A 27,541-nucleotide genomic window follows, 5' to 3' on the forward strand; every position below is an offset into this window, starting at 1 on the left:
AATAAGGGAATTTCCCGCAAAAAAAGTAAAAGTTGACAGCACTGAATATCTAATCTAGCATCATAAGGATGCCAAGGGGTCCCTTTGGTCCCCCCAATAATTTTTTTAAGGGGGCCAGTCTCCCCAAAGTTAATGGGTATTGCCATTCAAATAGCGTACATGCACAGCATCAAGTGATCAACTATGCGAGGAATGGGGAAAATTTATAACTTATGACTTATGTTAAAGACCACTGTAAACAGTTAAAATCATTAGTAGGATTAGAACAGCACTTGACTTGTAGTTTAAGGTTGATTCTGGACATAATGGAAGTAGTAAAGAGTTTGGATTATCATAAAAGATGCTCGAGGAACTGATGGATAATAGGACCCACATAGGGGAGGGTGGAAGTCCAGGAGATTCCTTGGAATCTTGTTTTTATGATTTATGGTTGATATATCTCTGTAAAATTTGAAGTTGAAAAATCAAATGAATAAATAAATTTAATTAAGTTGTCAATTGTGCGGGGCGAGGCTTACCTGCCCCCCAAAAAAATATTTTATTCAAGTTGGCGTGCATTTTGCGTTTGCGCAACCAGCAGATCACCTCCGAGGCGCCTCTTTCCGTCGCCCGCGTTTCTTTTACGCGCAGCCCAGCCAGAGTTCCTTTAAGGACTGCTGCTCTGGCTCGCTCTCCCCTGGAGCCAACGCTCCGCACGATCTGGTAAATCTTCGCTGCGAGCTTTGCAAATCCGACGGGAGGAAGAGGGAGAGCGAGGAATGAATGACTAAGCGACCTCCCGGCGCCTCCACTCCGCTCGCTCGCACTGTATAAAAGGGCCTCTCCAGCAGCGAGGGGGTCGCCATGGACCGCCGCTGCCGCCCGCGTCCAAATCGGCAGCAGCAGCATGCGGCCCGCGCAGGACCCCGCCAAGGAAGGTAAGAGGCGGGCACTGGGCGGGCGGGCCGAGCTGCGATTGGCGCGTCTCCGGCGGCGACGCTGCGTGATTGGCCCGCCCGCGCTCTCCGCTCTGCTCCCTCCAGGTGTCGCTTGGCCGGTGCTGCTCTTGCTGTGGGCGCTCGAGAAGCCGCTGAGAGGAGGCTGCTCCGCGGCCGAGTGTGCCCGGGAAGACGCCGACTGCCGCTTCTTAGCTGTGGCTGATCTCTTCGACCGGGTCATCCTGCACTCCAACAGGATCTACAGGCTCTCCACAGCCCTCTACTTAGATCTGGTGGTGAGTTTCTTGGCTTCTCCCAACTTCCCACCCCCGCGCCGCCTTATTCCCAGTCTCGCGCTACAGTGGGTTGATTTTAAAATATGTGGCGGAAGAAGGAGGGAATTATTGTTCTTGTTTTTATATCTATTTTTATTATGTATTACCGGTATGTGTTTTTATATTGTGATTTTTTTTAACGCTGTGAAACGCCCTGAGACCTGCGGCTATAGGGTTGCCATATTTCAAGAAGTAAAAAATACAGACACCCCCAAAGTTGTTGAGGTGGTTTGTTTTTTTCCAGGAAAACTCCAAAATTCCGCCTTCCAGAAATTCCTCCCCGGACGTCACTTCCACCTTTTAAATCCTGGTAGCGTCCAGAAAATCCCAGACTTATGGCAGCCCTAGGTATAAAAATTTAATAAATAATAATAGTCAAACACAAAAGTCTAGCTGCCCAATCATGTGCATATTCACGGTATTCAAATGTTCTTCCCCACCCATATATATGTGTTGTGGTGGTGGTGGTGGTGTGTGTACACACACACACACACATACACATATAGACACCTGCTCATATCTTCCTTTCAGAAGTTTAAAAGCCATCGTGATGTAGTGGTTAGAGACCTGGGGGAGAACCAGCTTCAAATTGTCACTCTTACTTAAAGCTCACTGCTGTGGTTTAGTGGGATGACACCTTTCCCCAGCCTAACCCACCTCACAGGGCTGTTGTGAGAGTTAAAGTGAGGGCAGGGGAGAAGAACTATGTCGATTTCTTTGATCTCCTTGGAGGACAGGTGGGATTAAAATGAAAAGATGGATGGATGGATAATGCTAGGATAGTAGTCTTTATTTCATAACCCTATCTTCCTGAACATGAAGCCTATGTGTGCACCACTTGCAAACCTGTGAATTCGATAGCTATTTCCTCATATGTATTTTGGGAGCTGTAGCTGTTTGGATGAACACGGTACCTTTGGATGTTCTGACACAGACAACGTCTGGTTTTGTTGTGCCATCAGGGAAGTATTAGGTGCCGTCCTATCCATGCAGCCTCCTCAAGCTGTCGACTGTGGAAAAGATCTATGCTCTGACAAATTAACTCCTGAGACCTCCTCCTTTCATTTGCAGGGCAAATATTTTCTACCTGGTGGGAACGAGCTGACCAAATCTGTTGGCAAATGCCACACCTCCTGGTTGTTGACTCCCAATGCCAAAGAATATGTTCAGAAAATGCCAGTAAGTGTAACAGGGCATGATCTACATTGCTGATGTAGCCAGTTACCCAGTTTGGGGGCAAGGGATTGGGCCACTGGACAACCAGTGGGCCCTTCCAGCACAGTCTCTTTGACAAGCATCACTTCCATACAACTTTTTAGTGATTATTCAACTTGATTTGTTCGCCCAAAGTTTTTGGGCAGGTTCTATGATGCCCACATTTTATTGAGGATTCATTTGGATTTGCTTACAGAAAGCTTTTGTGGAGGTGACATGGGCGTAGGCAGGGGGGGCAGGAGGGGGCAGCTGCCCCCCTAGAAGCAAAAAAATAATGTATTTTACAGACCATAACCAGCACTTTTCCCCTCGAAAAACTGAAGTGGAAAGGGCTTTGCTTTAGCAAGAGCAGCTAAGTCTGCGCTTGCTGGGACACAGCTGTAACAAAAACACATCAAATAAATAAAGCAAAGTGGCTACCAGTAGTTAAGCAGTTAAGACAATGGAGCAGATATCCCCAGGCAAGTTTCGATAGCTGACCAATTCACCCTATTGTTCTCCAGTGGGAGTTGTTAATGAGCATTCAGGAATCACATTAAGAGTTCTATTGACGATTTAATGAGGGTGCAGAGGATTCAAATTGACTAAGGTGGCTCTGCAAGGCTAAAAGGAAGTGAATAAGAAAGGGGGGGCTGTAGCTTTGATAGACACAGTGATGTTTATAAAAAGCAGTGGTGTTCCAGTCTGCCCCTCCTCCTGCATCTGTATACTGTAAATCAGGGGTGGACACCTCCCAAGAGACTCTGATCTACTCACAGAGTTTAAAACTGGGAGTGATCTACCCCCTTTTGGGGGATTCAGGTCAAAGCTGTTGAGTTTTTTTAAGGAAGGGAAGCCCTGTTTTGGGGGGTTTAGGTCAAACTTGTTGAGCTTCTTTTAGGAGGGAGGGAGGCCCATTTTGTTTAGGGCTTCAGGTCATAGTTCAACTTTTTATAGGGAGGAGGAAAATTTTGGGTGAGCTTTTTTTAGGGGTGGCAGTGACCTACCAGTGATCTACCACAGACATCCAGTGATCTACTGGTAGATCACAATCTACCTGTTGGACGTGCCTGCTGTAAATCAAGCAGAGAGAAAGCTGCTTACAAGGCTCCTGTACAGGTAAGGCTGGCTATGGCTGATGGGAGTTGGAGTTGAACACCATCTGGAAGTCACCATGTTGGCCACACTTGCACCAGAGGAAGAAGGAAGCAGTTTTCACTGACCACCATCCCTGCGCCCCCACCCCAAAAAAACCAAACAACCCTGCCATAGAAGATCAGTGCACCCTTTGGAACAGCATGGGAGGTGGCATTGGGAGGTGCAAGGTGAAGGAGGAATTGGGGCATGGAGGGGGAATCACCTTCAGCAGAGCATCCCATGAGCAGAATTTTCACTCATGAAAGGACAGCCAAGGCAAATTGATATTTGTCTTCTTTTATCTGTCTCTCTTTTACGCTCAGAGAGAAGAGCTGACGCAATTGATCCTAAGGCTTTTGCAAGGCTGGAAAGAGCCTCTCTCCCACTTTGACCAGAGCAGAGTCCATCGTCCTAAATTGTCGGATGGGAACCTGCACAAAGCCAAGGAAATCAGCAACATGGTGCAGGAGCTGGAGACGGGAGTGGAAAAAATCACGGAGAAGGCTAGTTTGGTTAAATTCAGGCAGAACCGAACTTTGCTTGTGACTTGTATGTTGTGCCCTGTGGGAAACACAGGGCCTTACAACAGGACTTAGGGATCTTTTTTCAGCCCACATTCCCTTCTAAGTAGCCTTTTAAGGGCCACATGCCCTTACCAGAGTTCAAGGACAAATTCCAGCCAGGCAAACAGCAGTCAAGGAGAGTATGAAGCAGGCTGGAGAGGGGTGTGGCCTGGGAAAAGGAGGTGTGGCTAAAGAGGGGGTGGAGCCTCAGGAAAATCTCAAGAGCTCAACAGAGAAGCAAAGGGTGCATAGGGAAGAGATCCCGTTGGTATAAGTTTCCTAAAGTATCCCTGCAAGATAGACTGCTGTTTGTCCATAGCTGTTAGCATGACATCACTTACCTAGGAATAAGCCCCGTTGATTTCAAAAGCACTTACTTCTGAGGCTTTCAGCCCAAGTTAGTATCCTATAAACCTGGCTTTCTCCACCTTGAAATTTCCAGTGAATGCCCCAAGTGGCAAACATATAGTATCAAAAAGTCAGCTATGAATGGATTTTTACATGGGATTCAAGGCATATTCTTCTTCTGTAGTCACTAGAAGAGGCAAAGAACTATGCTGCAATCCTGGCCTCCTAACTACTGGAAATCCTTCTCAGTTCTCCTTGCCCAACCCACTCTTTCTATAATCTGTAAGGACTGGAAACTTGTGTTGTTTTAAATGAATGCTGAGATTGTCGTGGTATTTTTTTAAAAAAATAAAAATAAAATTCTATGCTTCTGCAGTTTGGTCACAGCTACGGTATGTAGATCCCTGGTACAAAAATGCTAGTCTTGAAAGTTTGGAATAACGCCATGCCAGTTATTACTGAGTGCATTGGTTAAAAGTATTCATCACGGAATATTTTACGAACTCTGATTCTGATATTTTTAACTCTAGCCCTATCTCTCTTTTTTTCAGGAATGTAGGTTTGGTTTTGTGTACATCCTGTCTTCATTTCATTTCATTTTTCTTTCTTTTATTCAGATGCAATCAATGGGGATTTTCAGCAATTCACTCAGCAGTGTGGGATCATCTGAAGCAGCTGGTTTATCCATTAATAATGAAGGCAATTTAATGAGTGACTATGAGTTTATCCATTGCTTCAGGAGAGACTCCAACAAAGTACAAAACTACTTAAAAGTTCTCAAATGTAGGATTGTGCCAGCAAATAGTTGTTGAATTTTTAAAATCTGCAATGGCAAGGCAGTTTCCAGGACTAGCATTGTGTATTGTCTGTGGAGGTTGAGCAAAATAATTTATAAAGGTCTTTATCATGCCTGCAGTCTCATTAAATTATTAACTGAAAAGCTGGATTCAGATAGCTTTGCCCCCGATTTCTTTTCATTGTAATCGGCTGAAAAATTAAAGAGGACAAATTATGACTATGTGGCTTGACACAGCAGACAAAATGCACTTTGGTGATAGTTCACAAATCAAATGCTGCATGAAATTGCATTTTAAATAGTTCGTTTTCTAATGTGAGCATGTAACTACCGGTAGTGAAATGATCACTAGCCGGAAAAGCACACCTGGTTCTTCCCTAAACTCCTGGGTGCTAGATCTTCCCCATATAGTACATGTTAGAATTAATCAAGGTTTAAGTAAGCTGTGCCAAACACTGCTTGATTCAGCTTACGCTTAGGAGCCAGGCCAGCCTTGAAAGACCAGCAATAACATAACAAAATATGAGCCATCACGACATTCAGACACCAAGGGCAGAGACAAAAGGGTTTGAAAAAGGTTTAGGATTTCCATTTGGCCTGATGTAAGCTAGCAGGAAGGTCAGTTTGGAGTTTGCAAGCTGGATCAGAACTGTGACAGGCAGAGAGAGAGAGAGAGAGAGAGAGAGAGAGAGAGAGAGAGAGAGAGAGAGAGAGAGAGAGAGAGAGAATGGCTGATATCTGTATTTTGGAGCAAAATGCTGCTGCAGGAAAACCTCTTGGAAGTGTGATGTTGGGAACTCCCTCCAGCTAGACTCAGGTTGTAAATGTGTAAATAAACTATAGATCATAAAGTCACCACATTTCTTCATGGTACCTCATTGCCGAAAATGGAGGGATAAAATAAACCCTGACAAGCACACCTAGTACCCCCAGAATCTCGCACCGCACAGAGATTGGGGTGGTGTGTAATAGTATTCTTTCTCTCTCTCTTGTATTTCTTTCCCATAACATCAGATGGACTAGTTTCTTTGATTTCAAGGTTTAAAAATGGTTTCGCTTCAGTTCAGTCCACTCCTGGCCTAGAGTGGAACACACACACACAGATGTGGTGGAGCAATGGCTGCTCATTCACTTCAATGGAAGAGGCAGCTTGGCTGGATGTGTAGGGCCCATCAGGATGGTCTACTACAGAGTCTTTTTCTCTCCTTGGTTTTTCTTGGCTCCTGCCTCATTTTTTGTTTGGGCACAATTCCACTACAGATATGCCACCGATCTGATGTTCGTTTACTTGCAAGTAAGCTCTGTGTCACTCAGTGGAACATTCTGCCAGGTGAGCTTGCTTGGGGCTGGAGCCAAAATTGGCTTAATAGGGACATTCCTACATCCCACGGAGCTGGTTTTATAAAAGGTTAGGTAAACCTCCAAAATGTATTTTGTATACCGTAGTTATGTTTTTACCTCCATCTTCAGTACATTTTATTTTACTGCTATGGCTAGTGACTGATACAATTAAAGATTCTTCTGGTCTAAAGGGTTAGAAATCTCTTTATAGAGGATTCTCTGTGTCTCCACCAACCCCCAGTTTCCAGGGTTCTTTGGGGAAGGCAGGACAGGAAATTGGTACAAAACGGATATAAAATTGTAGCATAAATAGGCTCTCAGGTTTTTTGTTTTTTGTCTCACCTACCATTACTTGACTCTTTGGTATCTTCTTAGCCATGACGGAGCTTACTGCCAGGACTCAGATTCTACCACCATTTCTCGCCTTAGCCCCACAACACCTACCACATCATCTATGACAAGTAAAGACGATGAGCTGATAGGATCATGCACTATAGGTTTTATCGCTTCCCTAATGACCTTTAGAGGATGTAGGGGGTATGGAACACTTTGTTACGTGGCGGCTACTACTTCTAAGATGGTTATATTGCACTGATAAAATTGACCTCCTCATATGGCAGTGCAGTAAGGCACAACATGGCTGACTTTTTCAACATGCAGAGAATGCCAGGGCCATACCTCCTGCCACCCTGTGGTCTAAACCGTTGAGCTTCTTGGGCTTGCCGATCGGAAGGTCGGCGGTTCGAAACCCCGCAATGGAGTGAGCTCCCATTGCTCTGTTCCAGCTCCTGCCAACCTAGCAGTTCAAAAGCACGCCAGTGCAAGTCGATAACTAGGTTCTGCTACATCAGGAAGGTAAACGGTGTTTTTGTGTGCTCTGGTTTCCGTCACAGTGTCCTGTTGCACCAGAAACTGTTTAGTCATGCTGGCTACATGACCCAGAAAGCTGTCTGTGGACCAACACTGGCTCCCATGGCCTGAAAAGCAAGATGTGCGCTGCAACCCCATCGTCACCTTTGACTGGATTTAATCGTCAAGGGGTTCTTTACCTTTACTTTTTACCTGCTTTATAAATGATTTGATCCTCTGTCACAGGACTGGGGAACCTGCGGCTGTCCTGATGATGTTGGGACTACAGATCCCCTTGTCCCTGACCATTGGCCATGCTGACAGGTGCTGATGGGAGTTGGAGTCCAACAACACATGGAAGGAAGGCCTCAGATCCCAGCTTTAGAGAAGACATGAGTGTTGTGAAATGTTAAATTACTGTAATTGGTCTGGAGAAAATGACCACAAACATTCCATTTGCATGTTGTGTGTACCATCATGTATTCTGAACTTCACATTCAACCTTTAAAGTTCACTTACCATCAGTTCCATCCTACTTCACTTACAAGTACTGTTCAAGGTCAGAAGGCACATATGAGGGAAGAAGACTGACTAGGGAATCTTTCTTACAGCATTAGTTTTTTGCCAACATGAACGTGTTACATTTTTGTTTTAGTGAATGGCGGAATACAGAAACTAATTCAGTGTCCATATAAAATACAGTTAGTCTTGTGGGAGGGATCATCCTCAATCAATGGTCAGTTATCATTTTGCTTCATCAGTCCCCCCCCCATATGATACAACGTCCTTCTCTGTGCTGTCTTGTTCTCGATACAAATGTAATGTATCAGGAGAGGAGTTTGCTTTTGTAGGTATCTGCAAGCCGCTTCTGCCGTTCTGTCTCTCTGAATGTTCTGGGAGGCTCTGCCATCTTGGACCTGACTGCTGTTGAGCTATTTCCCAAACAGGACATGGCGAGGAGGTAAAATTCAAAGGTTTGGAAAGGTAAGTCTCTTCCTCGGGCAGGCCCCTGTTTGACAGCACTTCTTTTTCTTTGGAGTTTCGCCATTTCATCCTTCGATTTTGGAACCAGATTTTGACCTGTTGGTGGGGTAATTTAACACCATTATTGTTGGTTTCTTAAGACAATTCCACCTACCATATGCATCCTAAGTTTTTCAATCCTCTCCCTGTTATACTTCTGCTCAAACAAGGAACAGAGCAGTCACTGGCAGAGGAACGGGAGTGCGGAGGGAGCGGACCACCCCCGGCGCCACTATTCCAGCAGGGTGCCATCGCAGTGGGGGCCACCCCCGGACACATGCCGTGCGCACCCCTGCAAGCGTGCCGGGCGCCACACCCCCACAGACGGCTCATCATGCCCCCAGAACGCGCACCATGCCCCTGCGGGTGACACGCCACACCCTTGTGGGCAGTGTTCTATGCCCCCGGTGTCATGGATTTAGGTGCAGAGCATTATGGGAACTGCGAAGATTCATGGGACTTTGGTTCTTGAGAGGAAGAACGGCCTGGGAAAGTAAACTTCTGAACTCTAAAAGAGAAAGGTTTCTGGTTCTTTTGATCCCGTGTAACCTTGCAGCTGTGAAATCTCCCATTCCTGTGCGATAAGAAATTAGGGAGGAAACTGCCCGGTGCGCTCTGAGAACTGAAGGCGTTAATTGCCCTGTAGGTTGATTAATGGGTAAACACAAGACATCTGTGTAGCCTCTATTTGATTGACAAGACTAACGGTTGTGGGTTCTTTGATTGGATTATTCAAACCTCAACTCTAACGTAGATTGGATAATGAGCCATAAGCCCACGTGGAACACCTCAAGGGTTGTGGGGATTTAAGTCTGTTAGAGATGAGGGTCGTCGTCTTTTGTCCTCTTTTGTCTTGCAAAATGACCCAGCAAGGTACTGCTGTCCTGCTCATCTTCAAAGAGCCTGAGAAAGACTGAGGTCTGCGTGGCTCTTGACTGCAATTTGCCGGATGGAGAGATGCAGTCTTGGATCAACCTTATTCTAAGTTTGTACTTGTAAGTTAGCTATGCTTTCTTGTTTTATCTTTGTATTCCCTTTGTTTTGAGAACTGTTGCATGTTACTTTGTTATGCTATTTTATAATAAATAGTTAAAAGAGATTTCTTGTGGATTTTGGTCCTTCCTGGTCGCACTGCTAAACCCAGTCCTAGGCTGCTTTGCCCCTACCAGGCAGAACGTGTATACTTTGTCCCGGTGGTCTTTAAGTGGACCCCCCGGGTGGTGGCAGCGATACCGGTTAAAGAAGTGTTTAAAATCCCTGTTCTAGCCATAGAGGTATAGCCAGACCCTTCCCCGGGTAGAGCAAGCAGCCCCAGTAGCCTCCGGAGGGAGAGCTGGTGGTGCTATAGGGGAAGAGGTTGAGGGTACTGAAAGGCAGAAACATGACATGGTGGCAGCGGTGTGGGATGCGACTTTGTGACCAGAAAGTGGACAAAATCCTTTGGTTATAATCCAGTTCTCAAAAAAGGGGTACAAGCGTTTTTATTTTGCTAGTGAGTCAGGACAATGGCAGCAGGCTTGCCTAGTGAGATCTTACAAGCTTCGGAGGAGTGGCAGCAGGAACGCAGCACCCACCCTTCGTATCGTTTTGCGGAACCAGATGATCGGTCTATGCCAAGGCAACCGGTTCCAGGAGTGTATTCTCCTTTAAGAGGGGCTGAGGAGTTAGCCAGAGAAGCCGAGAGGGAGCACGCGGAAGCGTTCAGGAGCCCTCGGTCTGCACATCAAAGGTGGACACAGCAGCTGGAGGAGGCGGGGCTGGGAAGCCAGGATAGGCTAAGTGTGCGCGCCTCACCGACAGCGGAGAGAGAAACGTCACCTTTGCAGCGGCAGCGGGAGGTGGAACAAGTACCAGTTGCACCGTACCCTAGACCAGTTGCCGGAGAGGTTGTGGTGAGATCCCGGGAGATGACTTCCCCACCCCCACGCAGAGTAGAATGGGCCCGTGAGGACGTCCAGGGGGATCCATACGCACAACAAAGACCAGAGCAGATGGGTCAGCGCACGAGCGGGATGCCGGCGGCCAGCCCTGAGAGATGTGGATATCAGGAACTGAGGACTCGGCTCCGGGAAGATTATCCATACGCCGAAAGAGAAGATCCAGAGTTTGAGGCGCAAGGCGTTTCTGAGAGCCGGAGGGCATATGTGGCGGAAAGTGAGTATCAAACTTTGCCTAAGAGATTTATGGAAGGTGTGAGACTGAGGGAAAGACACTATGCGGGTGGGGAAACTAGAGCAGCCAGTCCCCAAGGGGTTAAACCTTTGGAAGATTCTTGGGAACTGCGGAGGCGGCCCCCCCCCTGCATATGAAAGAGAGAGGATGCCCCGGGCTGAAGCTTTACGATTTGCCCAAGCAGAACTTCAGCGCAGACAAGCAAGAGGCCCCAGCTCTCTTCCTGCTCTAGAGTATTACGGTGATTGGCAAAGAGCTGCAGTGCCTAGACAGAGGGAACTGAGTCTCCAGGACATTAATCTCAAATATTTCCCGACTCACGACCCAAATATGGATGTCCTATCCTATTTAACCCTGTTTGAGACCACGTGTGAGGAAATGGCAGTTCCATATCGGTACTATATGCCGATCCTCAGGTCCCTTGTGAAAGGACCTCTTCAAGAGCTGATGGGGACGCTCTCACGAGAGCAGATGTTTAGTTATGAAACATATAAGCAATTGGTCGAACAAAGGTTTTCGTTGGACTCTCAGCATTATCAGCAGGCGTTTAGGAAGGCTGTTAAAGTGCCGCCGCAGGAGAAATTCCAGTTATTCGCTGCGAAATTAGAACAAAACTTTGGGCTGTGGTTAGCGGCTGAGAAAGTGCAGACTTTTGAACAACTGAGACAACTGGTGCTTTTAGAACAATTCCAGAGAAGTTTGCCATCTGAGATTGCAAGTTTGGTTGCGGATAGGCACCCTCAAAACCTGCAGGAATCGGCTAGATTGGCGGAGGAATTCCGTTCTCATCGGGCGCACATGGCTCAGAAGCCGCCGATGGGAGGGGGCGGGACCCGGACGGGCTCACCCGGGCCAGCTAGCTCAGGCATGGCTCTTAAAGCTACAGCGCAACTAAAGCCTGCCGATTCTAAACCTGCATTTGGAAAAAGGGGAGCATCTCCAGGCAGAGGGAAGGAGAAGGTGGCCCCCTCTTCGGGTCTGTGCTTCCTCTGTCACGGAAAAGGTCACATCAAAGCCCAGTGTCCGTTGCAGTCAGCTAGACGGTCCCCAATTGCTACGTCAACCCCAGCGGTGCGCCAAATCGCGCAGCCGGGAGAGGATTGGGATGAGGAGATCCGGCGTGCAGGAATCCAGGAAAGAGCGGAGGAGCGTGGCCCTGAGCTGGGAAGGGGGAGAGGGATGGAACGGCCCCAGGGAGCAGCCCCAACACCCCCGCCGGCGGCAGCGGCCCCTCAAGCAGCGAGATCCAGTGGATCCCCAGCGCCAAGTCCACCTGAGACTTCAGCTGAATGGGCTAAGAAGCATTTCATGGCTCCCATCCGGATAAATAATATCAGAGTTAGTTCCTATCGGGACACAGGTGCGGATGTTACCAGCGTATCTAAAGGCTTAGTACGCCCAGGGCAGGTGCAGCCCCAGCCTTTGAAAATCACTCCGTTTGGGACTGAGTCTATCTACCGCCCAACGGCTATTGTTGAAGTGGAGTACCAAGGCTACTCAGGAAATCAGCTAGTCATTCTACATGAGCCTCAGGATTGCCATGTTGCAGCCCTGGTGGGCAATGATCTTGCCTTCCTGGCTCACAAGCATCGACAGTTTTCCAGCGACCCTGCAGCTGATCCGCCCATTGGAGCAACCTGGAAGGAGGAGGAGGAGGAGACACCTTCTCCAGTGGGGATTTACGTGCCAATGGAGGGCGGGGATTGTTTTGCCATGGGAAGCTTGGAAAAACCAAGCCTTGAGGGGGAAGAAGGGGGGCGGGATATTGTGCCTCTTTCTTCTGCAACAGCCGTTTCAGCACCATCCAACGTGGAGAGGGGGAATTCCCCCCTCCCTTGCTCCTCGGCTGAGGAGGAACTTGAGACTGCTGAATTAGGAGACACAGCACGCCTGGTGAAGGAGCAGCAAGAAGACCCTACACTGCAGTCGTGCCGGGAAGCGGCCGGCGTCACTCCCAGGGGGGAGCGGAGGGCCCGCTTCCTCTACAAAGAAGGACTTTTGTTTAGGCAGTATTGGCCTAAAAGGGTTACAGATCGGGACTCTATTTTGCAGCTTGTGGTTCCTGGAATCAGGAGGGAAAAGGTTTTGAGTATGGCACACTCAGGAGGGCTTTCTGGGCATTTAGGGGTGCAAAAGTCTTTGGAACGCCTTACCCGATATTTTTACTGGCCCCAAGTGTACCAGAGTGTCCAACAGTATGTACGCTGTTGTGATGTATGCCAAAGGGTGGGGCACAATCGGGACAGCCCCCCTCACACCCTTCAAAGTATTCCCTTAACAGCGGGAGTCTTTGCTAAATGGGCTATAGATTTTGTAGGTCCTTTGCCTCGGACCCCCAGGGGGAAAAAATATATAGCCACGATTGTTGATTATGCGACTAGATATTGTTTTGCTGCCAGTCTTACTAATACCAGAGCCCCAGGTCTAGTACAATTTCTGTTCACTGCCTTTTGTTCCATGGGGATTCCCCAGGTTTTGATGAGTGATTTGGGACCCAATCTTTTGTCTGATGTGGTTCAACAGGTTCTGAAACTAATGGAAATACATCACCACACTTCAGTGGCGTATGAACATCGTATGAATGGATTAGTGGAGCGGGTGCAGTCCACCCTGACTTCTATGTTAAAGAAATGTGCATTGATCCATGCGTCTAGCTGGGATCAGGACTTGCCCCTGGTGGTAGCTACGTATAATGATTCCTACCAAGCAAGTCTGGGGTATGCTCCTAATCAATTGGTTTATGGGAGATTGCTGAACAGCCCTCTGTCCATGCTTAGAAAGCAGTGGGACCAGAGTGAGGATAGCCTCCAATTACCCTCTGTGGCTGAACATTTTCAGGCTTTGACCCAGACGTTGGCTGAGATTTGGGATCAAGCTAAAGCCAACCTGGAAGAAGCACGTAAAGAGTATACCCGCACACATGATGTGAAAGCTGTGGAAAAATGTTTTGAGGTGGGAGATAAGGTTCTGGTACTGAGACCCACACGTCCACATAAGTTGTCGCCTAAGTGGAGTGGTCCAGGTGTGGTTAAAGAGAGGCTTAGCTCTGTAAGGTATGTGGTAGAATGTCCAGAGCTACATCCATCTCCTCGACAATATCATGCCAACTCCATGAAATTGTATTGTGAACCTGACTCCAAGAGGGTCTTGGCTATTGCTGGAGGGCATGGAGGGGAGTCTCACTTGCCTTTAGACCTGCTGCAGGAGTTTAAGCAGGCTGGCTCCCTTGAGGATATTTTAAGATCCCATACACTGAACGCCCAACAGGCTCAGGAACTATATGAAGTTTTGTTGCCCTTTGAGTCCGTTTTCAGTACAAAACCAGGTCGGACTCATTTGGCCCAACATCATTTTGAAACTGGTACTGCTGCTCCCATTGCCTCACGACCATATCGTGTGAGTGAAGCCCATGCTCAGTGCATTGAGGCAGAGATCAAGGCGGAGTTTCAAGTGCAGACTGATCACTCGCCTTTATGTTGGCTATCACGCATGAAAAACTCCAATCAGAAACTGTTACGGTGGAGTCTGGCTTTGCAGGATTACAATTTTACTGTGGTTCATATCCCTGGAAAGCAGAATGTTGTGGCGGATGCCCTGAGTCGCTTGTATCAGTCTGTTGAGTAACTGTTATGTTTATTATGATTCTCACAGGCTGGGTGTCCTACCTTACAGGGGTGTGCGGAAATGTGGGACGCCTTGACCCCAAATTTCCGTTAGGGAAGGGGGTGTCATGGATTTAGGTGCAGAGCATTATGGGAACTGCGAAGATTCATGGGACTTTGGTTCTTGAGAGGAAGAACGGCCTGGGAAAGTAAACTTCTGAACTCTAAAAGAGAAAGGTTTCTGGTTCTTTTGATCCCGTGTAACCTTGCAGCTGTGAAATCTCCCATTCCTGTGCGATAAGAAATTAGGGAGGAAACTGCCCGGTGCGCTCTGAGAACTGAAGGCGTTAATTGCCCTGTAGGTTGATTAATGGGTAAACACAAGACATCTGTGTAGCCTCTATTTGATTGACAAGACTAACGGTTGTGGGTTCTTTGATTGGATTATTCAAACCTCAACTCTAACGTAGATTGGATAATGAGCCATAAGCCCACGTGGAACACCTCAAGGGTTGTGGGGATTTAAGTCTGTTAGAGATGAGGGTCGTCGTCTTTTGTCCTCTTTTGTCTTGCAAAATGACCCAGCAAGGTACTGCTGTCCTGCTCATCTTCAAAGAGCCTGAGAAAGACTGAGGTCTGCGTGGCTCTTGACTGCAATTTGCCGGATGGAGAGATGCAGTCTTGGATCAACCTTATTCTAAGTTTGTACTTGTAAGTTAGCTATGCTTTCTTGTTTTATCTTTGTATTCCCTTTGTTTTGAGAACTGTTGCATGTTACTTTGTTATGCTATTTTATAATAAATAGTTAAAAGAGATTTCTTGTGGATTTTGGTCCTTCCTGGTCGCACTGCTAAACCCAGTCCTAGGCTGCTTTGCCCCTACCAGGCAGAACGTGTATACTTTGTCCCGGTGGTCTTTAAGTGGACCCCCCGGGTGGTGGCAGCGATACCGGTTAAAGAAGTGTTTAAAATCCCTGTTCTAGCCATAGAGGTATAGCCAGACCCTTCCCCGGGTAGAGCAAGCAGCCCCAGTAGCCTCCGGAGGGAGAGCTGGTGGTGCTATAGGGGAAGAGGTTGAGGGTACTGAAAGGCAGAAACATGACACCCGGGATGCGTGCCACACCCCCGGAGCACGCACCACGCCCCCTGGGGGCATCAGCCATGTGCCCGCCTGCTCTCGACCCCCCGGTAGTGGAGCATGCAGCTTCGCCACTGAGCAGAGGTTCAGAACACAGCTGACAAGGTGCCAAATCTCTCTGTACCTGTGACTCCTTGAGACCCAGATTGAGGGCCAGTTTCTTCCTGTCTGTTTTGCTGATGTATTTCTGCTTCTGGAACATTTTCTCCAAAGCTTTCCTTTGATCTTCAGAAAAAACAGCTCTTCTTAAAATGCCTCTCCGGGATCGGGAATCCTGGGTTAGAAGAGGCAGAACACTTTCCTGTCCTGCAGCAAGAAAAACGGAGCAGCGCACATTAGTGTCATTAATCCAAGTAGCCAGATTTTTGAGGGCGGGGCGGGTGGGAATACTGCATATTACTTGGCAGGCAGATTTCAAAGAGTTCCCATACCGCTTTGTTTCAGAGATGCTAGTGCAGCACAATAAACTGCTGCAGATGAAGCCCATGCAACATATCTGTCCTTAAATATTACATCTCATTCTACAGCAATTGAACCCAGATGTTCTAAGTGAAAGGGAGATGCTCTACCACAGGGGTAGGCAACCTAAGGCCCGGGGGCCGGATGTGGCCCAATTGCCTTCTCAATCTGGCCCGCGGATGGTCTGGGAATAGGAATTCATTCATTTTTTTTATTATTTTTTTCAAAATATAGTCCGGCCCACCACATGGTCTGAGGGATGGTGGACCAGCCCATGGCTGAAAAAGGTTGCTGACCCCTGCTCTACTATTTAGTTACATCCCTTTCCTAAGTGTGTGTGATCAAAATGCTGGCCCAGTAAAGTTATTTGAATTTGGCCACAGTCTTCTATAAAACTCTGGATAACTCAGAAGATTTCTATAATCTCTGATTGGTTCAGATTGGTTCAAACAAACAGAACATCTAACCTGTTTTAACAGGAGATATAGGACTGATCACGTTAGAGCTAACCACTACAAAAAAAACCCCACAAGTTTAAATCAGATCTTACATTCTGAGCAATGGCCTCATTGTGATAAAGAACTTTATGGATTCCCACCCCTCACCCCCGATCTACTGTAGGCAGAAGAATAAGCTCACCTACAGATCACAACTGTTTTGTCAGGACAAATCAGCTGCAACAAGCTTGCAGGCCTGGGCAGCTGAACTCCACCCTTGAAGGGTGTAATACCATGTTGACACAAACGCTAATATGGTGCCAAATACTTTTGGGGGGCAAAGCTTCTCCTTTGCATTCTAGTATATGGTGATAAATGTCTCCTTAATGTGTGGAACAATCTTCATTTGCCTTTGTGGCAGAGACCACCTTGAAGGAGCGAGTAAAGGCTTTCGTCATGGTTTCCATTTTTTCCATTGCAATTCAATACGCTCTAGTTAAATGGACAATTAATAGGTCACTTCCAAAATAGTAGTGTATCAGTCCTGGTTAATAAACAATTGCCGCAGTTGATAATGGGCCCAGTGTATTCAGTGGGTCCCTGTATGCACTCGGCTCAGCTCACTAAATCCCTTTTCAGGTAGACAGGGTTAGATGGGAAGATGAGCTAGAATGAGTCTATAAAAGTCAGTTTCATTCACTGCTTTATTTTTTCAGTCAAGTGCTTTAAATGGTGTCCAGAAATCCTCGCGGAATGCGAGACAGGAGAAAAGATCTGCGCACAGAACCCCGCTTTATGGCCACACAAAAGGGCAAGTGACCCCTGGCCCGGCCCTTTCAGCCCAAAATGGTTCCTAAAGTTCATCGGCACAGTGAAAAATGGTGGTGAGGTCGCGTGTGGATGAGTAAAGTGAAAGTGGCAATTGGTCACGGCGCTGTCGCCCATTGTGAGGTAGCTGGGCCCATGTAAAACGCTCTGTGGGAAAGTGTCAGCTCCCTAAAGAGGGGCTCTGAAACTTGCAGCTCATTAAACTGGCAGCATTTACTGCCTCACTTGTCAAGAATCATTCGACTTAGCAACTGGCCTCCTGAAACATTCATAAAGAAGCCTCTTCTACCATCACCACCCCCCCAACCACCTAGGCAGCCGCCTCCTAGAAATCTGTCACTAGCACAAGAAGATCCTTCCAGCAGCCATATCTTCCGCCATGCATTTAGATTATTGCTCGGGGTCTTCCCGGAGGCATCGGGGTGTTGAACTTAGATTTATCTGGCTTATTTGATTCATTTTCAATATTCAAGGGCAGCTTTCCACCATAGGTGGTGACAGAGCAGATTTCAGAGTGATCAGTAAAGTAATCCATCAATCAAAATAGAGCAGTGTTCAAATTAAAAACAAAACAAAAAACAGAGTCAAAGCATAACTTACTTTAAAACAACAAAGAAAGGTCTTTGTCAAGTACAGGGAGATCATTTCCAAGAATCAGACCCACAGTACAGATAGCAGTGCTGTTTTTCTAGAAAAAATAGGTGCCAGAACTCACCATGAACGCCTCCCTTGTTCTCCTTTAATGCCAATGGTGGAAGGAGGAGCTGGAACTGAGTTCTGGCAAGTTCCAGTTGAAAAAAAATTCCTGACTGATAGGCCTTTGGTCTAGAGCCAACAGGGCTCTGATGTTCTTTTCACTATATTCATTCTTTTTTAGAGCATTTGACCCCAGTATCGCTTCCTTGGGATATTCCAGTTACCATCAACAATAATTTCTGTTGTTGTTTTGAGGATGGGTTCCTAACATCTGCAACCTAAACAGATGTGTCAAGAAAGGGGATCCTACCTAAATCTACTGGACTAGCGTAGGAACGCAGGTGGTGCTGCGGTCTAAACCACTGAGCCTCTTGGGCTTGCTGATCGGAAGGTCAGCGGTTCGAATCCCCGTGACAGGATGAGCTCCTGTTGCTCTGCCCCAGCTCCTGCCAACCTAGCAGTTTAAAAGCACACCAGTGCAATTAGATAAATAGGTGCTGCTGCAGCAAGAAAATAAATGGCGTTTCCGTGCTTTCTGGCTTCCATCACGGTGTTCCATTGCGCCAGAAGCAGTTTAGTTATGGTGGCCACGTGATCCGGAAAGCTGTCTGTGGACAAATGCCGGCTCCCTCTGTCTAAAAGCAAGATGAGCACTACACCCCATAGTCGCCTTTGACTGGACTTAACCATCCAGGGGTCCTTTACCTTTACCTTTTTACCTTGCTGGATCTAAATCTACTGGACTAGCCTGAAAATTATGTCATCGAAGTGGTATAAAATGAATTAAACTCATAGAAAGTACCTCTTCAGGTAAAAGACTGGGGGGGGGGGCGGAATAGTACGATCAAGTTAGTTTGCAGTTACCATGTGGGAATAGTTTCAGAAAACCATGGGCCATGTTCACACCATACATTTGAAGCATTATGATACCACTTCAAATAGTCATGGCATTCCTGAAATAATTTTGGGAATTGTAGTTTGCTAAAGGTGCTCGGAGTTTTAGGAGACCTGCTCCCCTGCCCAGTCATTCCCAAAGTAGTTTAATGATTAGCCCCTTTCACATGGAACACTACCTACCTAGAAGCACATATCTAAAGCACTGGAAATGCTTAACAAAAACAGCAAAATCTGAATAGCTTTGAAATAGGGATGGGATTCAATCAGATGAGTGAAACAAACTCTTATACTGAGCAAATGACCATTTACTCCACCCCCACCTCCAAAAACCCTATTATCTGCTGATACATGCTCTTTCAGGAATCCTAACAGTATAAATAGTCATGGTAATGATGACGGCTTTAATTTGGTGTGAAATTTCTTCTAAATTTCTCTGCTACCTTTGTAATCTGTAATTTGTAATTTTGTATACGCACCTGTTTGTGTGTTTTCATATTTGGCCAAAAGGAAAGAAAACATGTTTTGTTTTGGTTTTTTAAAAAAGTATTATGCATACACCGTCACCAACTTTAATAGGGAGATTTAACCATATGTAGAACTCTTCCACTGATAATTGTGGGACTTTAAAATATTTGGCGCTATAATACCCCAAGTTTAAAATGTGGAAAGGATGTCTCTTTTCAAAAACATAATCCTTATGTTTCCCAAAAGTTAGGTTTGGGCTTGTTTTTTTTTAAATAAATAAATAAAAAGACTGGCATTTTGTTTTTGCGTTTCCCATTTACGAATGACCATTGATTCAGGCCTTGAAAGCAAATTGTGGATCTTTTCCCAATTCTCTGAAAGCCAGATGCCTCCCTTGGTTGGCACTTTCTCTCAATGGGGTTTAAAATCTCTCACAATTACTCAGTGTACTGAAGTCTGATAAATCTTTGGAACCCTTCTGAATGGAATTGCTGTGATTTTTACAGAGGCATGAGCTCTTTGCCATTGCATTACCAATTAGGTTTTTTTTCCCCTCTTCCCAGTGCACATTAAATCCTGCTGCTTTGGTTTACAGAATAACTCAAGCATTACTGATGAAGCATAAAAACTTACTTGGAAAAGCAGTGGGAGACGCAGGGTGTTGACAGGACCCACCGCAGCACGTCGAATAAACTGGCGGGGCTCTCAAGAAAAAGGGCTTCAGAAGAGCTGCAAACACAGGGTTGAGTCCAATGAATGTTGCTGGCATTCACAACACTTTTAAGTATAGATAATGCTACAATAGAAATCTATTAAAGCCAATTAGCGTTTCGCCATTGCTTTCTCTGTAAAAAGTGGATTCCATCAGGCGTCCACTGTGACGGAAGCCGCATTTTTTTTCTGCCTAAATGCAAACACTGAGAAATGATAAGACATCTCCTTTTGCAAGAAACTTCATCAAAATCTGTTTCATCTCATTGGTTGCTTAAAAATATAACCAGATGAACCATCCATGCACATTTATTTTCTGGCAGTTATTTTGTCAATCGTACACTTGCTTAGGTTAAGTCCTGTGATTCATTAATGCTTCTAAGTTCTGGAAGCATTGGCTGACGTTATCTCCAGTTTGATAACTAATTTTGCAGAATAGCTAAGCAACGGCTGTTTTAAATCGCCGTGCTATTTACTCTGAATAATTTTAGTGGCTCTAAAATGCCAGCGTTGTAGGTTAGCAAATGTGTTGATCTAACCACCCACAGGTTGTTTGAATACCCACCGAGCGCATTTTAAATCTCAACCGTAATACAGAATTCCTAGAAACAATAGTTCGCTCCAATGAAAGGGGCTATTTGCATGCCAGTCACTTATGCACAGTGACTTGCCACGTGGATCAGGAAATGTTCTCCATGGCACTGCGAAGTGCAACCCTTTCTTGGACGATTGCCCTACCTGCACGGCAAGCCATTGCATGCTAATGGCTCGCTGCAGACAGATTGAAGGGGTCTCCACTCAGCTGCTTCACAGGCACCAGCCCAGGAATCTCACTGTGTTTCCCTTCACCCGACTCCCAAATAAGGATGCTATAGGATGAGGCACCAAATAGTTGGAATTGATTGCAGGAGCACAAGTGGTGCTTCCTTGCCTCTTCCAAATATCCTCCCCCACTGTATTCAGTATTCACCACATTTCAAAAGCTGTTTGAGCTCCAGTGTGGGATGGCAGCTGATGAGATATTTGCCAAGAGTGACTTCTCTGAGTTGTGCTGATTTGAGTTTCCCTTTTGGTCCTCTTCCCTTGCCATGCATGTAGAAGCCATGGGGGAAATGCCTGCTACCAACGTGATGATCAGCATAATGGAATTATGGCTGACTGCGTTGGCAGTAAATAAATACTCCAGCAGTTGTTTCAAGCTAAACTTCCATAAAAGAAATAACATTGGCACAGGTGCACCTGGAATAAAAAGTTAGGGCACATAGCGAAGGTAAACTGGGGCACACAACTTTATTAGTGATCAGGGAGAGATATCCAGTGTGAATTGGAACCACCTTGTGATCTCCTTTGGGCATCCTAAGGACAATCCTGGCCCTGCCTGCTTCTGCCACACCTTTCAAATGTTGAAGGAGGACTTCCTGAATCAATACTTGTCCCACCCACCCCAAGTGTCAAGACTCGGGACACTGAAGGCTCATGCACATTTTCATTCGTCCCATGATTTCTACGTACGGGAATGAGATGATTTTCTTTTATCCCACTGCTGCCCCTGGGACAAGTGTCAATCCGCAGAAAACCCGACTGATGTCTGTTCCAATTCAGCACTAAGTGGCAGGTTTTCCCAGGGAAAGAAAAACCTCTCAGACCTGTTTCTAGAAATCGGGAGACAAATGGAAGTGCAGATTGTGGGAATGTTCAGGGTGGCAGGAGAGGATATATTGTTTATTAATATCCTTCCTAACTTCCGCTAGCAAGTTCCTTCATGTAGCAGAGTTAAATTCCCCTTTCTTACATGCACAGCAGATAGCTGGTTGCAGGCTAGTGTAAGCCTTTCACTATGAGAGTCCCATGGACTGCAAGAAGATCAAACCTATCCATTCTTAAGGAAATCAGCCCTGAGTGCTCACTGGAAGGACAGATCCTGAAGCTGAGGCTTCAGTACTATGGCCTCCTCATGAGAAGAGAAGATTCCCTGGGAAAGACCCTGATGTTGGGAAAGATTGAAGCAGGGCAGTCTCGAACAGGTCGGGTGCCCTGGCGCTGAGGGGCAGAGATCGCTCTGATGCCCCCGCCCTTGCAGCGCGCAGCATGGCTTCCGCGCGGCTGCGCAGCACCCCACCTACCAGCCCGGCGCCCTGGCGCCCCCAAGGGCTCTACCTAGAGCTGGCCCTGGATTGAAGGCACATGGAGAAGGAGACAACAAAGGACGAGATGGTTGGACAGTGTTCTCGAAGTTACCAACATGAGTTTGACCAAACTGCAGGAGGCAGTGGAAGACAGGAGTGCCTGGAGTGCATAGGGTCATGAAGAGTCAGACACAACTAAATGACTAAACAACAACAGCAACATTATACAAATCAGTCTGTCTAAGATTGAATTGTGCATTTCTGGTAAGTTCCCTTTAATCCCTCTTAAAAAAAATAAAGATACGACAATCTTATTTAAAGTCAATAAAAGAAGTTTACTCACATCAGTTCACAGTTGGATTCCTGAAAGCAGACTTAGTTACAAATATGTACATGTGGATCTACCCCATATGGGGAATAGTCCCAGTGCTTCTGCTAGCTGAGAGCTAGCAGAGCACTCCTAACTAAAAAGCAGGTCCATCGAAGAAGGAAGTGAAAAAGAGAGAGAGTGCTGCGTGACTCGTCCTTTTGTTACCTGGACAGGTAAGGTCACACCCACCTCTAGTCACATGCAAGGAAGGATGCTCCAGCCCAGGAGGAACAGGAAGTTTTGACTGCCTGGACCAACATCGCCTTGCATGGGAAAACAAGAAATGTTGTATTTGACTGCTCCCAATAGTATACATCCCACACAGATGAGCCTTGAGCAGGCATAGGCAACCTTGGCTCTCCAGATGTTTTGGAACTACAACTCTCATGGTCCTTGACCTCTGGCCCTGTTAGGTAGGGATCATGGGAGTTGTAGTTCCAAAACATCTGGAGAGCCAAGGTTGCCTATGCCTGGCCTTGAGCATAGGATAGAAAAGCTGTTCGCCACATGGTTCCTGGAAACTAGCCTCCTTAATGGGGTGAAGAGTTAGAACGGATGGATTTAAACTCATTTAAGCAGGAGTTGGAGAACCTGTGGCCCTCCAGATGTTGGAGGCTGGTCCATTGGAGCAACTGGGACACTATCCGAGCCAACCACAGTCTGCCCTCATCCAGCCCCTGCCTGCCTGCCTGCCTGCCTGCCTGCCTGCCTGCCTTCTTACTTACAATGAGTCCAGGCCCTGGAAATCTGTGTCCACCTCCTTAGTCTCAGCTCTTACCTGGTAAAACTCAACCGGGGCGAGAGCATTAACAAACCTAGAAATAGTTGCCTCCACCCATCGTTGACTCTGGCACCATCTACTGTTGGCCTCCCTGCTTTCTTTGCTACTTGCCTCCAGATATTGCTGAACTACGGTAGAAGTCCGATGATTCCTGACCACTGCCCATGCTAGCTGGGATTGATGGGGATTCAACAGCCTGGAGGGCACTGTGTTTACCTACTCCTGATGCACTGAGTAAAGAAGTCCACGGCCATTGAAAGGTATGCTATGCCCAGTGGAAAACCCAGGGTAAGACTTGGCAGTGTTTTAAAAAAATGCTCCCCCAAACTGCGCCCACAAAGAGCCCATTCTGCTCTCATCTAATTGGCAGTCGGACTCTCATGGAAGCCAATTGCTTGCAGGCTTGAGAGCAGAAATAGATGAGAATCAACAACTAAGACAGGCTGCAAGTCCCATGACATTTATTACACAGCAGATCTGCCAAAAGCCATTTCGCAGTTCCAAGTGACTAAACCTGAAGCAGAGCATGCATTTCCACAGATGCTTCTGACAGGGCCTTTCGGCTTTTGCAAGCTTGAGAGTCTGTTCTTATTGAAACACACACACACGCACAAGTTCTCCAAGCGCCTCCACCAAAGGATTCCAAGGATTCAATTGTTATCTATCACCACAACAGCCTCCAAGTCTTTCTGGTTGGCACTTCTGAAAAGCTAAGCTCAGGAACAGGCAGAAGAAATTACATTGGAAGTGTCCCAGATAGACAGGTTTGTTGTACTCAGAGAGTTGCTTCCTGACATATCAGCTCTCAGTGTGTAAAGTGGGCCTCTGAATACGTTTATGAAATGTTGCCTGCCATGGAATGAGCTACCTCTGGATTCCTCTCAGTGGAGGACAACTTCCACAGCAGACTTGCAGAGTCTCAGGTCTAGGTGAAGCCTTCCAGGCCCACTATGTTGCCATTACAACTCTCTGCAGGCCATGCCAAACCTTCTCAGGCAACTTGCACCTTGAGTGTTTTTGCCTGGCTGGAATGTGTCCTTGAACTCTTATCATACCTCTTGCCTGTCCGAATGTTGAATAAAGAGGGGTGGGAGCACTGGCGAAGGAAGAGGAGTGCGGGGGGAGCGTTCCGCTCCCGGAAGCACTATCCATGCCCCCAGGATGTGCACAACGCCCCTGCCAGCCCTGCCTCTGCCTGCTCTCCGCCCTCTGGTGTTGGAGCATGAAGCTCCACCACTGGGTGCGAGACTGTCTTTAAAAATAAAATTGCCACACAATGGTAAATTCATGGCTGCTGCTCTGCCCATTTTTGCCTCTGGCCCCTCCCACCACTAGCTTGTGGCTGTCCAAAGGGATTGTGACCCCTGGGCTCCGAAAGGTGTTCTCACACTTGTTCTAAAGCATTCTCTCCCAATGACAGTAATAAAGAAACTCGGGTTGTCAACTTTTTGAGCTTGGGATAAACACACACGCCGCTACTTGCATTTTTCAAGTGTTCGGTTCTCTCAAGGCCAGGGCTGGCTCAATACATTTTGCTGCCTTAGGCAAAGGACAAAACAGCACCCAGCACTCCAATTTCATGTACAGAAGCCAACTACATTTGGCAGGTGAATCTTACTTCACCGGTACTTGAAAAGCGCTCTCTATTGCAACTTCTAGCTCAGGGCGAGCTGCGTAGCATGCACAGATCTGTCCTCTGACCAGCACTGGGTCATGAGGTAGGGTAGAGGCAGTACACATTGAATCAGGTTCAGTTCAGGATGAGATGGTGGCAGACACAGAAGCTTCAAGTATGAACACATGAAGGTCACCAAACAATAGACAAACTGGATCTATTTTACAGAAGAAAGAGGTCTCTGCCCCTGCCATGATTCAATTCAGATTTGGACCCCAAACTCATCTAGAGATGGATAAATCCATCTGTTCCTCATATTTCCATTCTAAAGTTTAGTCCTCAACATTTCTCCACCCATTTGTAATTCTTAAAGAAAGTCCCCTCAAGAAGTCATCAGACTTTCTGTGCGCATGTCTCTTAATATTCAAATTTTCACAAGCAATTATACATTATTTTCACTAATATATGCCTTTTTATAAACATTTTCCCCTAATCTATGCACTTTTGTACGTGTTTTCTGGTTAGAAAAAATGCATTGCAAAATTTGGAGAAGTACAAATTATGAAGCTGTACCTGCATTTTGGTCCACACTATCCTTTTGATACATGCAAATTAAATAGGTTCAAATTAAAATGCAAACCAAACCGAATTTCTCCTCCATCCCCACATTGCCCCTTCCCTCCTACTGCAAAAATAAGAGTTTCCCTGAAATCGTTGGATTAAATAGCCAAGGAAATAAACTGCTTTTTAAAAAATAAATCTTTTATTCTATCAAGCGGTGTATAAATTTTATGAAATCAATAAAACAGAGATCGATCGATAGAGATCGATCTTCTAAGACGGAAGGGGGCAAAAAGAGACGATTGAGGCGTCGGGTTTCCGCATCGTTTCAGAGCGCAGACGTAACAAGTGCGAAGTGGAGAACCGGATCCGCTTCGGATCCATGGAGCGGCTTTTCGCTCTTGCGCAGCTGACGCAGAGCGTGCGGCGGGGATCGAGAGCGGGAAAGCCTCTTGCACTTCGCGGAGAGCGAGCAAGCGGGACTCCGGTTTCTGCGCCAGCAAGACGCGAAAGTTCGAGTCCCGGGTTTGCGCTCCCGCGCGCCGTTTCCAGCCGCAGAACCTGAAATGAGCGAGGGAGGAGGAAGTGCGTGGATTTGCCGCTCGCCCAAGATCGAGCAAGGGGATCCTGAGCAGCCGGGATCGCTTTAGGCAGAGAGCGGGTTGGGGAGCGGGGAGGCCTGACTGTCTGCTTGCTCGCCTACTGGCTCGGCTCACCTGTGGCTGCGGGCGCAAAGCTGCCTTCTCTGCTGTCCGCCGTCGAGGCGCCCGGAGCGGGGAAGGGCCAGGGACTGCCGATCTGGGCGGCGGCTGCCGGGCACAGCTTGAGCGGGACGGGCGCGGCGGGCAAGTCGGCAGGGCCCTGCTGCGGAGCCGCCCCGCCGCCGGCCCGCAGCAAGTTCTCGATCAGGAAACTTTTGCCGAAGTTGCCGAAGCCCGGCGTGGCGGGCAGGCTGAGCAGGCCCGCCGAGCTGCCGCAGGGCCAAGCCAGGGCGCCGGGAAGCATCGCCGGGAACGGGAGGCGGTAGGAGTGGGGAGCCTGGCCCGGATCCGACGCCTTGACACACACACACACCCCTGACGATCAGCCTCCTGCCGGCACCTCAGACGGGATCCGTAGAGGGGGCCGCGCGTGTCCCCATTCCACGCACCCACTTTCTAGTCCTTGGGGGGGGGGGGCTTCTTTCGTGCGCGATCGACGTGTCCCTCTCGCGCTCTGCAGAGATCCGACGCGGCGGACGAGAAGGTGTGTCCGGCCTCATTAATTACGTCCAGGAGACTTAAGGAGTGATGGACAAGGGCAACAAAGCAAGCGCGGATGGGGGCGAAGAGCTGGGCGGGGGCGCCCTCCGCCATTGGATGGGCATGGAGCCTCCTCGAAACCATTGGATCGCCGGGTTCCCCTTCTTGGCCGGCGCTGAAGGGGCTTCCCGGTTCCTTATGCGTGCCCCTCAAATGTTCACCACCCTTTCCCCTGGCAGAGAGACTGTGTCCCCTTCCAGATACTGCCCAGATTGAGCTGGTGAGGAAAAGGGAGTTGTGGCTACTCCCTGAATGCTCTCACCCACTCTGGGCCCATCCATACCTTGGCTCGATGTGGATTGTGAACCCCATAGGCATGGGCGTAGCCAGGATTTATCGTGTAAGGGGGGCAGGAGTCAGGACACCCACCTGTCATCATTCTCAGATTCAGAATGAAATAACAACAGTTGTTTTAAATTACGCTCAGAAAAACCTGTCAAAATCTTTCTACAATTTCTACTTTTAGTTAAGTATTTTTATTTACTTACTTAATTTAGGCGGTGCAGCTGCTTCCCCCCTGTCTACACCCATGCCTTTAGTTAAGGTAAAGAGACCCCTGACCGTTAGGTCCAGTCCTGAACAACTCTGGGGTTGCGGCGCTCATCTCGCTGTACTGGCCGAGGGAGCCAGCATACAGCTTCCGGGTCATGTGGCCAGCCGCTTCTGGCGAACCAGAGCAGCGCACGGAAACACTGTTTACCTTCCTGCCAGAGGGTACCTATTTATCTACTTGCACTTTGATGTGCTTTCGAACTGCTAGGTGGGCAGGAGCTGGGACTGAGCAACGGGAGCTCACCCCATCGCGGGGATTCGAACTGCCGATCTTCTGATCGGCAAGCCCTAGGCTCCTTTAATGCCCCCCTCCATTTGCTAATGCCTC

At 47.5% G+C, this 27,541-nt stretch overlaps 3 protein-coding genes across 3 annotated transcripts; 2 read left to right on the plus strand and 1 right to left on the minus strand.

Moving 5' to 3' along the window:
- The first annotated feature begins 812 nt into the window (after positions 1–812).
- LOC118091115 (prolactin-like) lies at positions 813–5,403 on the plus strand. The gene is made up of 4 exons (XM_088676802.1): positions 813–1,213; positions 2,324–2,431; positions 3,907–4,086; positions 5,112–5,403. Exons 1-4 carry the CDS (start codon positions 887–889, stop codon positions 5,304–5,306), a joined length of 810 nt encoding a protein of 269 aa, XP_088532928.1. The 5' UTR covers positions 813–886; the 3' UTR covers positions 5,307–5,403.
- A 2,478-nt stretch (positions 5,404–7,881) lies between these two features.
- Positions 7,882–27,055, minus strand: DBX2 (developing brain homeobox 2). The gene is made up of 4 exons (XM_035127708.3): positions 26,077–27,055; positions 19,830–19,925; positions 15,539–15,720; positions 7,882–8,560 (listed from the first exon to the last, which is right to left on the minus strand). Exons 1-4 carry the CDS (start codon positions 26,363–26,365, stop codon positions 8,225–8,227), a joined length of 903 nt encoding a protein of 300 aa, XP_034983599.3. The 5' UTR covers positions 26,366–27,055; the 3' UTR covers positions 7,882–8,224.
- On the plus strand, positions 10,598–14,436 carry LOC132592754 (uncharacterized). The gene has a single exon (XM_060279622.2). The coding sequence runs from the start codon at positions 10,718–10,720 to the stop codon at positions 14,297–14,299; it is 3,582 nt and encodes a 1,193-aa protein (XP_060135605.1). The 5' UTR covers positions 10,598–10,717; the 3' UTR covers positions 14,300–14,436.
- Positions 27,056–27,541: the final 486 nt, after the last annotated feature.

This window comes from Zootoca vivipara, chromosome 9 (genome assembly GCF_965207765.1).
Source record: "Zootoca vivipara chromosome 9, rZooViv2.hap1.1, whole genome shotgun sequence".
NCBI classification, from domain to species: Eukaryota; Metazoa; Chordata; class Lepidosauria; order Squamata; family Lacertidae; genus Zootoca; species Zootoca vivipara.